The sequence below is a fragment of the Pleurodeles waltl genome, chromosome 4_2 (genome assembly GCF_031143425.1).
Source record: "Pleurodeles waltl isolate 20211129_DDA chromosome 4_2, aPleWal1.hap1.20221129, whole genome shotgun sequence".
In the NCBI taxonomy this organism is placed as follows: Eukaryota; Metazoa; Chordata; class Amphibia; order Caudata; family Salamandridae; genus Pleurodeles; species Pleurodeles waltl.
Window position 1 is genome coordinate 134,581,616 of NC_090443.1, and position 12,956 is coordinate 134,594,571.

Here is a 12,956-nt window from a genome sequence, read left to right on the forward strand (position 1 = left end):
TGACATCCTATGGGATGTGTGAGGGCTATTCTCCTGCCAAGAGTCTCCCTGTGTCTCCTTGCCTTGTTGGAACAGTGTACCTTATACTGGTTGTATAGTCCTTACGTTCAGGAGGCTGTACACTGGACCATTAATCTCCCTGTCCCCCTTTTTTGCATTAAATTAATCACCTATTCATAAAGCCAGCTTACAAAATTTGTCCTTTGAGACTCCTTTTTGAATAGCTGTATCATCAGCTCCCAGAGTTCATGAGACTCACGCTCTATCAACTCCGGACTTGTACAAAGTTTCCTTCAAATGGGATAGTAGTGAGAAATGTTTAAATTGTTCTAAAGAGTTTCATGTTAAGCCATTTCTTTACTGGTGCACATGAATCTTCCCTCTCTGACAGGAAGATCTGCTTCTACATGTTACACTTTAAGGTAGTCCTTTGATTTTAATTCATCGTTTTTTTTGTCCTGTTCGATTAAAATCTATTTTCATAGATTATGTCCTCTTTGGAATGGTTGGGCTAATTCTAGACAGTCCAATTGAAGGCACTTTCTTTTTTTTTTTTTTTTTTTACCCAAAGCTGGAAATGTGGTCTATTAAGCTCTCTTCCAAACCTGTGACCTAGAACTTGACCTGAATCCCTTCAGTATGCAAACCCTCTCCTCCTTGTATTCTGAAACCATTCAATACTTAAGTGAAACTTCAGTGCTTCTCTTCATGAATAAATGCAATGTGAAACCGGATAAGCATTCATTGTTATTGATGCTATTATACTGGTCACCTTTTTTTTAGGTGGTACCTGTTGGTGTTAGTCATATTGAGAATTTTGTCTTTTCTGTGCCAATTTTTTTAAACAGTAAAGGGACAGTATGGCATTCATTTTGAAGCTCTCTGCCTTGTTAGGGTTTGTCTCCGTGTCAATGAATCAATGAATTTTGAAGCATTATCCTGCTTACATGGCAAAAGGGGAAACAGTGCATCACAAATGGCTCTCCTGTTTTATGGTTCAAATCGATTTGTGTTTTACCAGATTAAACATACTCACAAACATTGGCCAGTGAAGCAAAACAAGGGGCAAAATAGGGAGGATAGTTTTGTTTATGGGAAATTGGAGTGAAAGAGGGCAAAATTTGAGTCTGACCAAGGAGTAGTGAGAAACAGTCCCCACCACAAGGATCGGTGGTGCAGTGTCTTAAAGTAGTCTATACAATTGGGCTCATTCCAGTAGATCTTATTGTCTACCATGGCCAACATCCCTTTGAGTTTGGGAAGTTGTGACCGCATTTGTAGTGAGTCTTAGAATTGAAGATAATCAAAGCATGTCAGTTGACATCACTTTTTTAAAGATTTCGACCTCTTTTGAGCAGGAAGGCCTAATTCTAGACAGTGCAATTTAGGGTGGATTTTCTGTTGGATAAATCTGACCTGTTAGCCTACAAATCTTTATCACTCATAGTGAAAGCTTATTGTTTAGGAGGTAAAGCTGCGATTTAAGTTTCTTTAAGGAGCACTGCTACTGTATTTGCAAAGCAGCTGCATATAGACCCATTTACTTTTACAGCAGATACTATTTTCTAATATCTGTAGTTTTCTTGTCTTAAGTGGAACATGGCTCGTTCTTGCTATTGGAGTGTTTAAATATCAGAGAAGAACATACAATGTAGAAATCAGTTACACTGGTTAAACATTGTAGGACCTTTACAAATACAGCTATATATTGGCTGCAGGATCAAGGAGTGTTGCTGTCTCTTCTTAAAAGCACCTTGTTTTTACTTGACCCGAGCAGGAAATGCAGTCTATCAAGCTTTTTTTTCAATTATAAGTATTGATACCAAAGCCACCTTCATAAAGTCCAAACAAAAGTCCTTAAAACTAATTCATGATCTGTGCACACCCATTGGTAGCAAGGAGTAGATTCCATGTGAGCACAGTTACACACAATAAGTTACTTTTGGTACCTGACCCACTGACTATATGCTTTAGGATGTGTGATTCCTATACTGCAGCTACCCAATAGTGTGTTTTTTTTTTTTTTTTTTTTTTGCAGGATTGTTTTCTTCCCTCAACCTCCTGTTATGAAGAGGAGGCCTTCTAGTTCAGTCGTTGAGTCTGATAAAACTATATGGTTCACTCCTTAATGCATGCCTCACTATTCGATGGAGGTAGCCAATTTGGTCTGTAATACAGTGGCTGTTCCCTGAAAGTGAAACTCCTGCCTGTAGCAGAGCTGTAATAATTGACCTCCAAAGTGTTGTCCCAAAGTCTTGCAGAGATACTTTCCTTAATTCTTAAAAGGAAGTATTTTTATCGGCATATGAGTATAGTGGAAGCTTTAGGTTTATATTTGAGCAATGTCTTGCAGTTTGAAACAGAAAACAAATCCTTAAAACCTCAGTTTTTCTTGCTATCTGTGTGGCATTTGTCTCAATCTGACTGTCGGAGATTTTGTTCATGCTTCCCGAAAAGCAGATCTCGCTAAATCAGTAAAGCTGATGGACTAGGTACCATGTGTGATTGGCAGGGCAACTATTTAACTTTCTCTCTCTACACAGGTAGACTGAAAAGGACCACCACCATGCAGGATGGTGCTGACGGTGAGTGTGAGGTGTTGAGACGTGATGCCAGTTCGGACTTACAGAACTGGCTTCCAGGTGAAGACGAGAAAGGGGTTGACCAGAATCCCTTCAGCATGCAGGACCTCTCCTCCTCCCTGCATTCTGCAATCAGTAAGTAGTCATCTGGAACGTCCAGTGCTTCCCTTCATGAATAAGTGCAATGTGAAGCCGAATGAGATATCATTGGAATTGATGCTCTTAAACCTTTGTGCTCCTTTTTCAGGTGTTACCTGTGGGGCCCATGTGTATTTAGGGGTTTGTTGTATTGGTGCACAATTTGTTAAATAGTAAAGGGCCAGAGTAGCCTTTATTTTGAAGCTCTCACTTTTGTTAGGTTCTGCCTCAATGTCCCTGTGAATTGTCAAATTGTAAAGTGTCCCAAATGTGTCTCCCCGCTTTTTAAATTATTTTTGTTTTACCAAAATACATACGCTTATCTACTATTGACCGGTGAGACAAAACAAAGGGTAAAGTAGGACGGGAACTGGTTAAAGGTAAGGGATATAGGAGAGGTAAGTGGGATATATATCTGGATTTGGGCACTGAGGAGAAATACCAGCCCCCACCATGGTGCTTAGTGCACCTTTGGGAAGTTGTGACTGCATTTGTAGTTTGTCACAGAAGTCTTAAGTAATTAGGGTGTGTGATTTTCCTGAACTCTTGTGGAATTAAGTTACGCAAGACCCCCATTTTTTGTCAAACACTTGTAATTTGTTGTCCGGGGAGGAAGTAATTTTCTCCATACCTATGAGGTCCCTAGGTTTGTGCAGCCACTCTTAGTGTTCTGGAGTCTTGTCCTTACCTCACTTAGACCTGAGTACTTGTTTAACCGCACATAGGGCTAATGCAATCGATTTCCCTTTATGGGTGTGCAGTGGAAAAGTAAGTTTGATCGGAAGCCCAATAGAACATAACTAGAGAAACATGGAATTTTGGATTCAAAAATTTAATTTGTCTTGCAGCACTTCCGCCTAGTACCACTTGAGTTTGGGACATCACCAGAGAAGATAAGTCAATGTGCCTGGGCTCCCACAGTTACACCAAAATCCCTCAGAATTAACGGATTTTCATTTCACTACCCTAGCGGGGGTATAATACAAATAATGAGTTGTTCTGAGTATCACTTTTCTTCCTGCTGTTCTGAAAGGCAAGTCCTATTAAATGCCAGACTGTTCCATGCGAGTCAAGGAACTTTCTAGCTCTGCTTTTCAGTGCTTTTGGGCTAGCAATTTGGGGGAGTCAGGAGCTTTTGTTCAGAGTCGAAAAGCGTTTGTTTTTCATCTGCCCTGACAATGTCTCGAAGGGACATTGAGACAGACTGGCATGGGGTCAGATTGTGTGGTGAGTTACTCTGTGTTTAGTATGAATGTACCTCCATTTCTCCAATTCATACCCACAGATTCATTTTGCTGTGGCGTCTGCAGTACTCCTCCCCTGTCATCACAGGAGCAAAGCAGGGTTGCCAATAATGCGTGTGTGCAGGGGTGTGAAGATAATCCTTCATAAGTGGCAGTGCTGTCCCAGGCCTCTACCGTTGCTCACACATCAGGAGGGATGTATACCTTGAGGTCGAAGTTAAGGGAGCCATGTTATTTTCCAAATGTGTATCCCTGCTATGGTTTGGTCAGTATAGCACCAGTGTTTTGTCAGGGGCCTATTCCATTCAACTAGGTATCTCAACTGGGCGGCTAGATAATAACTGGAGAGATGAAGAATGCCTCCACCACCCTCCGCCATGGATAAATATGCTCCTTCTTGCCTTGCGAGTTTCTTGCCTCCCCCGGTAAATGCTTCAATCACCTGGTGCCACTTACACAAAAGATGTAATGGTAGTTGTAGTGGGGGTGTCTGCATAACATAAGATAATTTTGGGTAAAAGGTATTTTGACAGCTGCAGTCCTTTCCAGTCTGGAGAGTCCCCAGTGTGCTAGGTCTGCAAGTCTTTGCCGACGGTGGAGACAAGATCAATCTAGTTACGCTTCACCATTTTCTCTGGTGAGGGGTGTATTTTGAATCACGGGCATTGCATCTTGTTTCGTGCCTACAGAACAGGAAATAGGTGTTTAAATATTAACTTATCCCACTGCAGGGTGAAGTTAAGAATTTGCAATTTATTAGATAATCATCTTAAAACCAGAGACCCTCCCAAATGCTTAGAATTGTCTTAGGAGGGCTTGGACTGAGTTGTTTGGAAGTGAGAGGGCAACCATGACATTCTCTTCTTAGAGAGCCAGCTTAAGTTTCTGGTGTTCTGTGGTGATTCCAGAAATTTGTGGATCCTCCCTGATCTTCTCTCCCAGGGATTTCATACAGAGGGTAAAAAGGACCAGTGACAGAGGGCGTCACTATCGTGTTCCACTGGGCACCTCAATTGCAAGTAACATGCCGTTGACATTACCTGTTTACAATCTAAACCTTTTGATGTTTTTTAGTTTGTTTTATTAGCACAACAAGTCCTTGAAATGGTTGCTGTGAAAGGATATTTCAGCCCTGTCAACCTTTGTGCCTTAAGCTGCTGTTTGTGATGCCTCTTATAAAAAGGTTTGAATCCAATATTTCAATCCTAAACCCCTAGAAAAGATTAACCACTTGCTATGCCTCAATGGGATCTGAACTTAAATAATATATCATAACATTTCTCATGTGCAAGCCCTTCAGGCCTATGCATGGCTGTTCATTAGGACCTTTGACACTTACATCAGTCTTCATTCTTGCCCATACCCCAAGAGTTGTAAGCTTTTCTATAGACTACACAGAAGAGCATTATGTGGATGATCAACTCTTTGTACTGTTTTCTGGTGGGGGGGGGGGGGGAGGCAGGGTGGGTCATCCTGCATCACTGTTTGCTAGTCCTGGCCAAAAAAGCAGCCCTCTGGAGGCCCGCAGCTCATTCAGCCAAAGCCAAGGTTGCTACAATGGCTTTGGTGAGACTTGGTATCTTTTTAGACATGTGCAAGGTGGGGGGGATGTGGCTGTCAATGCATACTTTCACAAAATACTACTGCCTTGACAGTCTGGTTCTGCAGAACGGTCCATTTGCCCATTGATTCTTCATGACATTTGTTTCATCAGAACCATCTCTGGGGTTACTGCTATTGTATCTCTTCTAAAGGTGAGAAATCTGCTGTTGCGAGGATATGTCATAAGTTACTTACCATTGTTAATAAACTTTCTGGTGGATACTCTAACTACAGATTCCTTACTACCGTCTCACTCCCCTGTTCTGTGTAGTGGTTCTTTAGGATCTGAAAAGCTCAAGTGAATAAGTAAACTGCTAATAAAAGTGTTCTCTGCTTCACTTTTGAAGGCATGGCAAAAGCGGGGGAGGGGGGAAGAGGTCTGCAGGGAAAGGCAGGCATGCTGGGGTGGCCCTTAAACGCAGCTCTGCTACTTCTAGACCGAGTTGATCTTGCATGTAGGACAAGTGCTGTCTGACAGATCAGTATGTGGATCGTTTTTGTAGCTGTTTGTGGGCCTCTTGTATGGTCTCCTGTGGCCATTTTTACTGCTTTCCCTGATCTTACCACAAACATTGCCTGCAGCAAGCACAAATGCAAGCAGTCTTTCACGCCTTGCAATGCACCTAAAAGCATGTCTTTACTAGTTCAAAACTGCCTGGCTTGCAATTGTGGGCTTTTTTTAAGCTACGCCATTTGCTAATGTGAATAAATTTAGGGTTGAATAAATTCTTCTTAGTATGTTGACACATTTTCTCAAAACAATAAGAAAAGTTTATCAAATGATTTCACTCCCTTCGTCCCAATATCTCCCTCTCCACAAAACATCCTGCACCTTGTCAATCTTTTTCATCTATAATGCGTCTCTACCAGGCTGTTCACCATATTCTCTCTCCCTATGTTGCCCCCTCAGGCTGAGCCCCAGCTTGTTTGATTTCGCTGCTATGTAGTAACTGTCAAGTTTGGAGTTTTCCAGTATATGTTGTATTCAGAGGCTCTTTGGACGGGAGAGACCCTTAGTCTGTCTGAAAAATTGCTGTAAGGACCCTGTAGTTTGGTGCAGTGTTTAGCTTCTCCCCTACCTCCTTTAGAGATATATTTTCCATCCCCAGAAGCCACCACAACCTTTCAGTTCATTTCGCTTCTGTGGGCGCTACACTTTGCACCCAGATGGCCAAAATCAACTGTTTGGCTGCCAACAGGAGTATGACGATAAAGCATTACTTACTGCCTACCAGAGGATAACTATCCTTGTTTGGGTGGCCCAGTTTTATGACCTGTGGGCATCAGGCCAAGTTTGCCCCTTGATGTGTTGTATAGATGTCAAAAACTCAGTCCAGAATGTCCTAATTTTTAGGCAGGACCAGAGAATGTTTTAACCTTTTTTCCTCCTTGCATTGCCTCCAGTAGTTGGGACTTCTCTCCCTGTTCATATGGGCCTTCTGCACTGAAGTGTAATGCTACCTATATAGTATTTTAAGTGTTGCTATACAGTATTTTAAGTGTTGCGTCCCTTCTGGCTGGGGCCACTTTTATCTTGGTGCCTAAGCTTATTTTCTGTTCCAGTCTGCCCGTGTTCTTGTGTTGTACAAAACCAGACAGCGCCACCTACCACAAGCTGGAGTATTGCTGAGGAACTCTCCGAACTCTTCCTGGCAGTTGGGAATTTTCTAAAGGTGGATAATCTGCATTTAGAGCACCCACCAGAAAGAGGGTTACCAAAGGTGTAAAATACTTGTTCAACACAATGTAAGATGTCCGGTGCATTGTGGGTTTCTGGGATGGATTGAAAATCTCCACAAAACAGAAGCCCCTATTTACAACGAAAAAGATTTGCAACATTTGCACCTAGCATTAAATTGTAGAAATGTGGAAAGCTTATGATCTGTAGCGCTATGTGACAAAACTGATTCGTTAGTGAACTAACTTTATCCATTATTTTTGTGATTTTGGTTAAATATTATAAAGCATGTGTAAATAAAATTGAACTCTGCAACAAACAGAAAAGCCTAATCTGTGAAGTACCAAACCCATCGCTTAGCCCTTGTATTATACCTATGACACATTTCAAGTAATCCTCACCCATTTCTACCATTTGAAATCCTATTCTGTCCCCCATCACTGACCGCGAAAATCAGATTGTGATGCTGGTTGCATCTCTTTTCACACTACCATTGGTACTGCCTTCCTTCTATTTTTTTCACTAGCAATGCCTTTAGAATGCCCACTATTTAATTTATTCTATTGATTGCTGTAATTCTTCTTTCACACAGTGCCTATTTATCCAGTATTGGATCTTTCATAAATTCACATGCTTGAATCATCCCCGTCGTCGAAGTGGGAGTCCCACAGTACATAAAATAGCAATAAATAATAAATATTTTTTTTTTGCCATAGGCTATAATGGAGTCAGAGCTTGCTCATATAGCCTATCCATGTCCTTTTGTGAAAGGACCCAAACTTGCCTGCTGTCCAATCAGGCACCAGCACCCTCTAGAACCTTCTCCAGAGAAGCTCCCTTCCTCAGATTTTCTACCGCACGTCGTGTGAAGGGAGTCTCCCTGAGCTCTGCTCAGTTTTTTCTTCTACTTCAGAGATTTTCTCTCAAGAAAGCTTCAAATATGTCAGATTCTTCTAGAAAAGGCCTTTTCCGCCCTTGCAAGACCTGTGGGAAGAAAAGGCTCCATGTGGATGACCCACATAAAGAATGTTTGTACTGTCTCTACCCACATCATCAGGTTAAGGACTGCAAAATGTCGTACCTTCTCCACAAAGACCCTCAGAGACCGGGAGGGCAGACTCCTGACATGGTTACAGGCCAAATCCTGTACTTCAGGTGAGGAGAGTGGGTCAGAGAGGCCACATAAAAGGTCCAGATCTGAGGACCTAGGCCACATAGAGAAATCCAGAAAGAGGCAGAAATCTCATCATGGGAAGGGCTTACAGACTTCAGTCTCCTCTGAGCCTTCCTCTCCTCTTCAAAAGGAGGAGTCTTACCATCTATCTCCTTCTTCAGAGCCTTCTACTTCTGGAAAGATGACTCTGAAAATTAGAACAACGACGACGACACCGTCGACGACCGTGACGACGACGACGGTACCTACATCTACCGTCTCCACTTCACCATCGACGAGACCGTCGTCAGCGTCGACGACCTTAACATCGACGGTAAGGAGTCCGATCCCTTCTCTCCAGACTCCATCGGCACCGTCGACGACTGCCCCGTCGACTATAACCTCACCCACGTCATTCTCATCGGCGCTATCGCCATCGACGGGGTCAAAGAAACTACCGTCGGCGACACTACCGTCGGCGACACTACCGTCGGCGACACTACCGTCGGCGACACTACCGTCGGCGACACTACCGTCGGCGACAAAATCTGCACCATCCACGGCTGCATCAACTTTCACGCCATCGACAGCAGTGATGCCTAGCGGACACGTTGAGGCCATTCCTACCTCTTCCAGGTCTCCAGCTCTCCGAGCCATGGTCAGCATCAGAAGTCTACCTGCACAGTACGTTTATCCTACCGACACATCTCCAAACAAGGTGTCGGCTTTACTACCCAGTCATCTTCTTGACTGGGAGGAATCGGACGAAGGTCCTTTTGGAGATGCACATAGCCCTTTGCAGCTCCATGTCAAATATCAAGATGACGATGAAGAGAATGAGTATGAACAGTATCAACCATACTACTCTCATCAGGACCAATACTATGAAACACGGGAGCCTCAACACAGAGACACCGTAGAAATGCCTTCCTCTTTAATCCAGGATTTACAATCCATGCTTCAGGATTATAGGAGAAGGTTTCCAGCGGAAGGTCAACCACCGGCGCCGGTCTCTACGGTGACGCCAGGTAATGCTCCTCCTCCTCCAGCTACTCCAAGATCAACATCACACTCGGTGTTAGCTGCACCCCCCAGAGATGAAGGTTCCAATTCAGGGGAAGAACAACAAGAAGGAGAAATTTCTACTCCACAACATCCTACAGAGGAATGGGATGATTACTTGGCCCCCACTCCTTCTCCACCACCTCCTCGCCCCTCTGATTCTCCGCCCGAGGACATAGGTGGTTTCCATAATCTTATGGACAGAGCCGCAGTACGTTTCCACCTACCAACATCTGTCTCCCAATCGGAATGTTTCCTGCATGATTTCAAAGAACAATCACGGAAGTCGGTACGGTCCATTCCAATTATTGATTACATTTGGAGCGAGGGCACAAAGATTATGCGGAATCCGGCTACTGTTCCTCCAGTTCCACAAAAACTGGATAAAAAATATAAGGCGACCCAAGATTCTCCGGCATGCCTTTCTGGCCATCCAAAGCCTAATTCGGTCATCTCACAGGCTGCTTAAAGGCGCTCCAAAAATCCATCAACGCTTATCTCCACTCCTCCAGACAAGGAAGGTCGCAGACTGGATAACATAGGCAAAAGATTCTCCTCAATGTCTGCAATCACTGTCGGGGCAGCGAATTCATTAGCAATTTTAGGCCGATATGATCGTCAGATGTGGTCCGACATGCAACCTTTCCTGGACCTCATCCCAGAAAATAAGCAAGAAGAGGCACGAAAGATCCTACAGGAAGGTGAGCGTGCGTCGGAAGAGATTGACTGCGCTCTGGACATAGCCTCTACTGGTTTCCGCCAACTAGCGGGCGCCGCTGTCTTACGACGTCAAGGTTGGCTCAAGGCCACATCCCTCAGACCAGAAGTGCAGTCCCGAATTCTAGACATGCCTTACGATGGGGAATCTTTGTTTGGCAAACATGTGGATGACGCACTTCAAACCATTAAGACGGACACAGACACGGCCAAGTCCCTGGGTACCCTGCAGTACAGGAAGCAGCCCTTTCGAGGGGCTAGAGGGAGAGGTTTCACCTCATTTCGAGGTTCCTTTCATAGACAGTACCAGCAATCGCAGTACAGGCCCTCATACCATCAGCAGTACAGGCAATCATCGACTGCCTCCTATACCAGACAGGGAGGGAAACGAAGACAGGGGTCACAATCCAGAGATCAACCCAGAAAGCAATGATCTTCCACAGGCACCGGCTATGCTCCCTCAATGCCCGCAACATCAACAAATAGGAGCAAACATTTCCAACTTCATCCAAGAGTGGAAGAAGATAACATCGGACAAGTGGGTGCTAGATATAGTGACAAGAGGTCATACCCTGGAGTTCACAGAAAAGCCACTGCTTCACCCACCAACATCAGGCAGCTTTCTCCACCTTCGTCTGCTTCAAGCGGAAGTCCTCAACCTTCTGGCCAAAGGGGCTATAGAGGCAGTTCCTCTGCAGCAACGAGGTCTCGGATTCTACTCCCGTTTTTTCCTCATAAGGAAGAAGTCGGGAGAGTGGCGTCCTATATTAGACCTCAGGAAGCTCAACAAGTTCCTTCGGAAACAATCCTTCAGGATGATCACATTGTCAGATATCTTGCACCTCTTGAATCCTGGAGATTTTATGACAACCTTAGATCTCCAGGACGCCTACTTCCACGTTCCAATACACCAAAAACATCGCAAATATCTCTGTTTTACAGTAGCCGGTGCCCATTATCAATTCAGAGTCCTGCCATTTGGCCTCAGATCAGCTCCGAGAATCTTCACGAAATGCCTTGCCCCAGTCGCAGCCTCCCTCAGAAGCAAGGGTTTCCAAGTGTTCCCTTACCTGGACGACTGGCTCATAAAAGCTCTGTCATCTCTACTAGCCTCAAAAGCCACAGATGCCTGCCTAAGACTATTCAACAGTTTGGGTCTAACAGTGAACCTACAAAAGTCAGTCGTGTTCCCCGCACGCAGGAGAGTTTTCCTGGGAGCAGAATTGGACACTATCCAAAACAAGGCATATCTTACCCTAGCAAGGCAGCAGAAGCTGACCCAATTGGCTGTCACAATCTCCGCAAGAAAGTTCGTTTCAGTACGACTATTCAAATCGCTTCTGGGCATGATTTCCTCAGCCATAGTCCTAGTACCGCTGGCAAGACTCAAGATGAGACCTCTACAAGAAGAACTACAGCTCCAATGGACCCAGTCACAAGGATCCTTCAACGATTTAATAATCATCACACAAAGGATTCAGCAGACGTTAGAATGGTGGTCCCACATCAACCACCTCTCCCACGGTCTAACCTTTCTGGCACCAATAGCAGATTTCGTTATCACCACGGACGCCTCCCTGGAAGGATGGGGAGGCCACTTACAGGACATGCGCATTCAAGGCAGATGGTCCAAGCTCCAAAAAGAGATGCACATAAATCTGTTAGAACTGAAGGCGATTCATCTTACGCTCAAAGCTTTTCTGCCACGCATCGCAGGATCATCCGTGTTAGTCAGAACAGACAACACAACAAGCATGTTCTACATCAACAAGCAGGGAGGAACAAGATCCCTCTCCCTCTCAAGGGAAGCTCAGTCTCTCTGGAACTGGCTCACACGGAACAACGTCCGCCTCAGGGCAGAGCACCTGGCGGGGGTCAACAATGCTCTAGCGGACTCTCTCAGCAGGACAGACGACAACTGTCACGAGTGGGAACTCAACCAGACCATACTCGAGAGCATTTTTCAACGATGGGGTCGGCCGATCCTAGACCTGTTCGCCACCAACCTGAACGCCAAATGCCAGCTTTACGCCAGTCGATACCCACTCCCGGGGTCGTGGGGAAATGCTCTTTTAATAAGATGGTCCGGGATCTTTGCATACGCTTTTCCCCCCATTCCACTGATTCCCAGACTCCTCAGGAAAATGAAGACCGAAGGCTGCAAGATCATTCTCATAGCCCCCAAGTGGCCGAGGCAGTACTGGTACACGGAGCTCCTCCTCCGGTCAATAGCCAATCCAGTCCGTCTCCCTTGCAACCACAATCTTCTATCGAAGAATCAGGGTCTCATCTTACATCCCGACCCAACTTCACTGCACTTGCATGCTTGGCTCCTGAGTTCAGAGAGTTCCAAGATATGAACATCGACCAAGAATGTAGGCTCATATTATCTAAAGCGCGAGCGGAGAGCACGAATAAGACATACAAATTAAAATGGAAGAGGTTCTGTTTTGGTGTTCTCAGTACAATTTTCACCCATTTCAAATCAATCCTGAGCAAATTCTTCCTTACCTGCTCTCCCTTTCCAAGGCTGGTCTTTCCTATGCATCAGTCAAGATTCACCTAGCAGCTATAGCCTCTTACAGGCTATCGGCTAACATGCCGTCTATTAGTTCAACCAGAGTCATCAAACAGTTTATGAAAGGACTGTTCCGCACCTTTCCTCCAGTTCGCTTACCTCCGCCAGAGTGGCACCTTAATATTGTTCTCTCCCAGCTCATGAAAGCCCCTTTTGAACCCATCCATAGAGCTGAACTCAAGTACATCACCTGGAAAGTGTC

General features: G+C 44.7%; 1 protein-coding gene across 2 annotated transcripts in view; it reads left to right on the plus strand.

The window, feature by feature from the left end:
- The window catches only part of ESPL1 (extra spindle pole bodies like 1, separase), a 434,914-nt gene that overhangs the window by 237,901 nt on the left and 184,057 nt on the right, over positions 1 to 12,956 (plus strand). For both annotated transcript variants that reach the window (XM_069230952.1, XM_069230951.1), the window contains exon 20: positions 2,544 to 2,717. In XM_069230952.1, the coding sequence (XP_069087053.1) occupies positions 2,544 to 2,717 (174 nt within the window). The remainder of the gene's footprint in view (positions 1 to 2,543; positions 2,718 to 12,956) is intronic.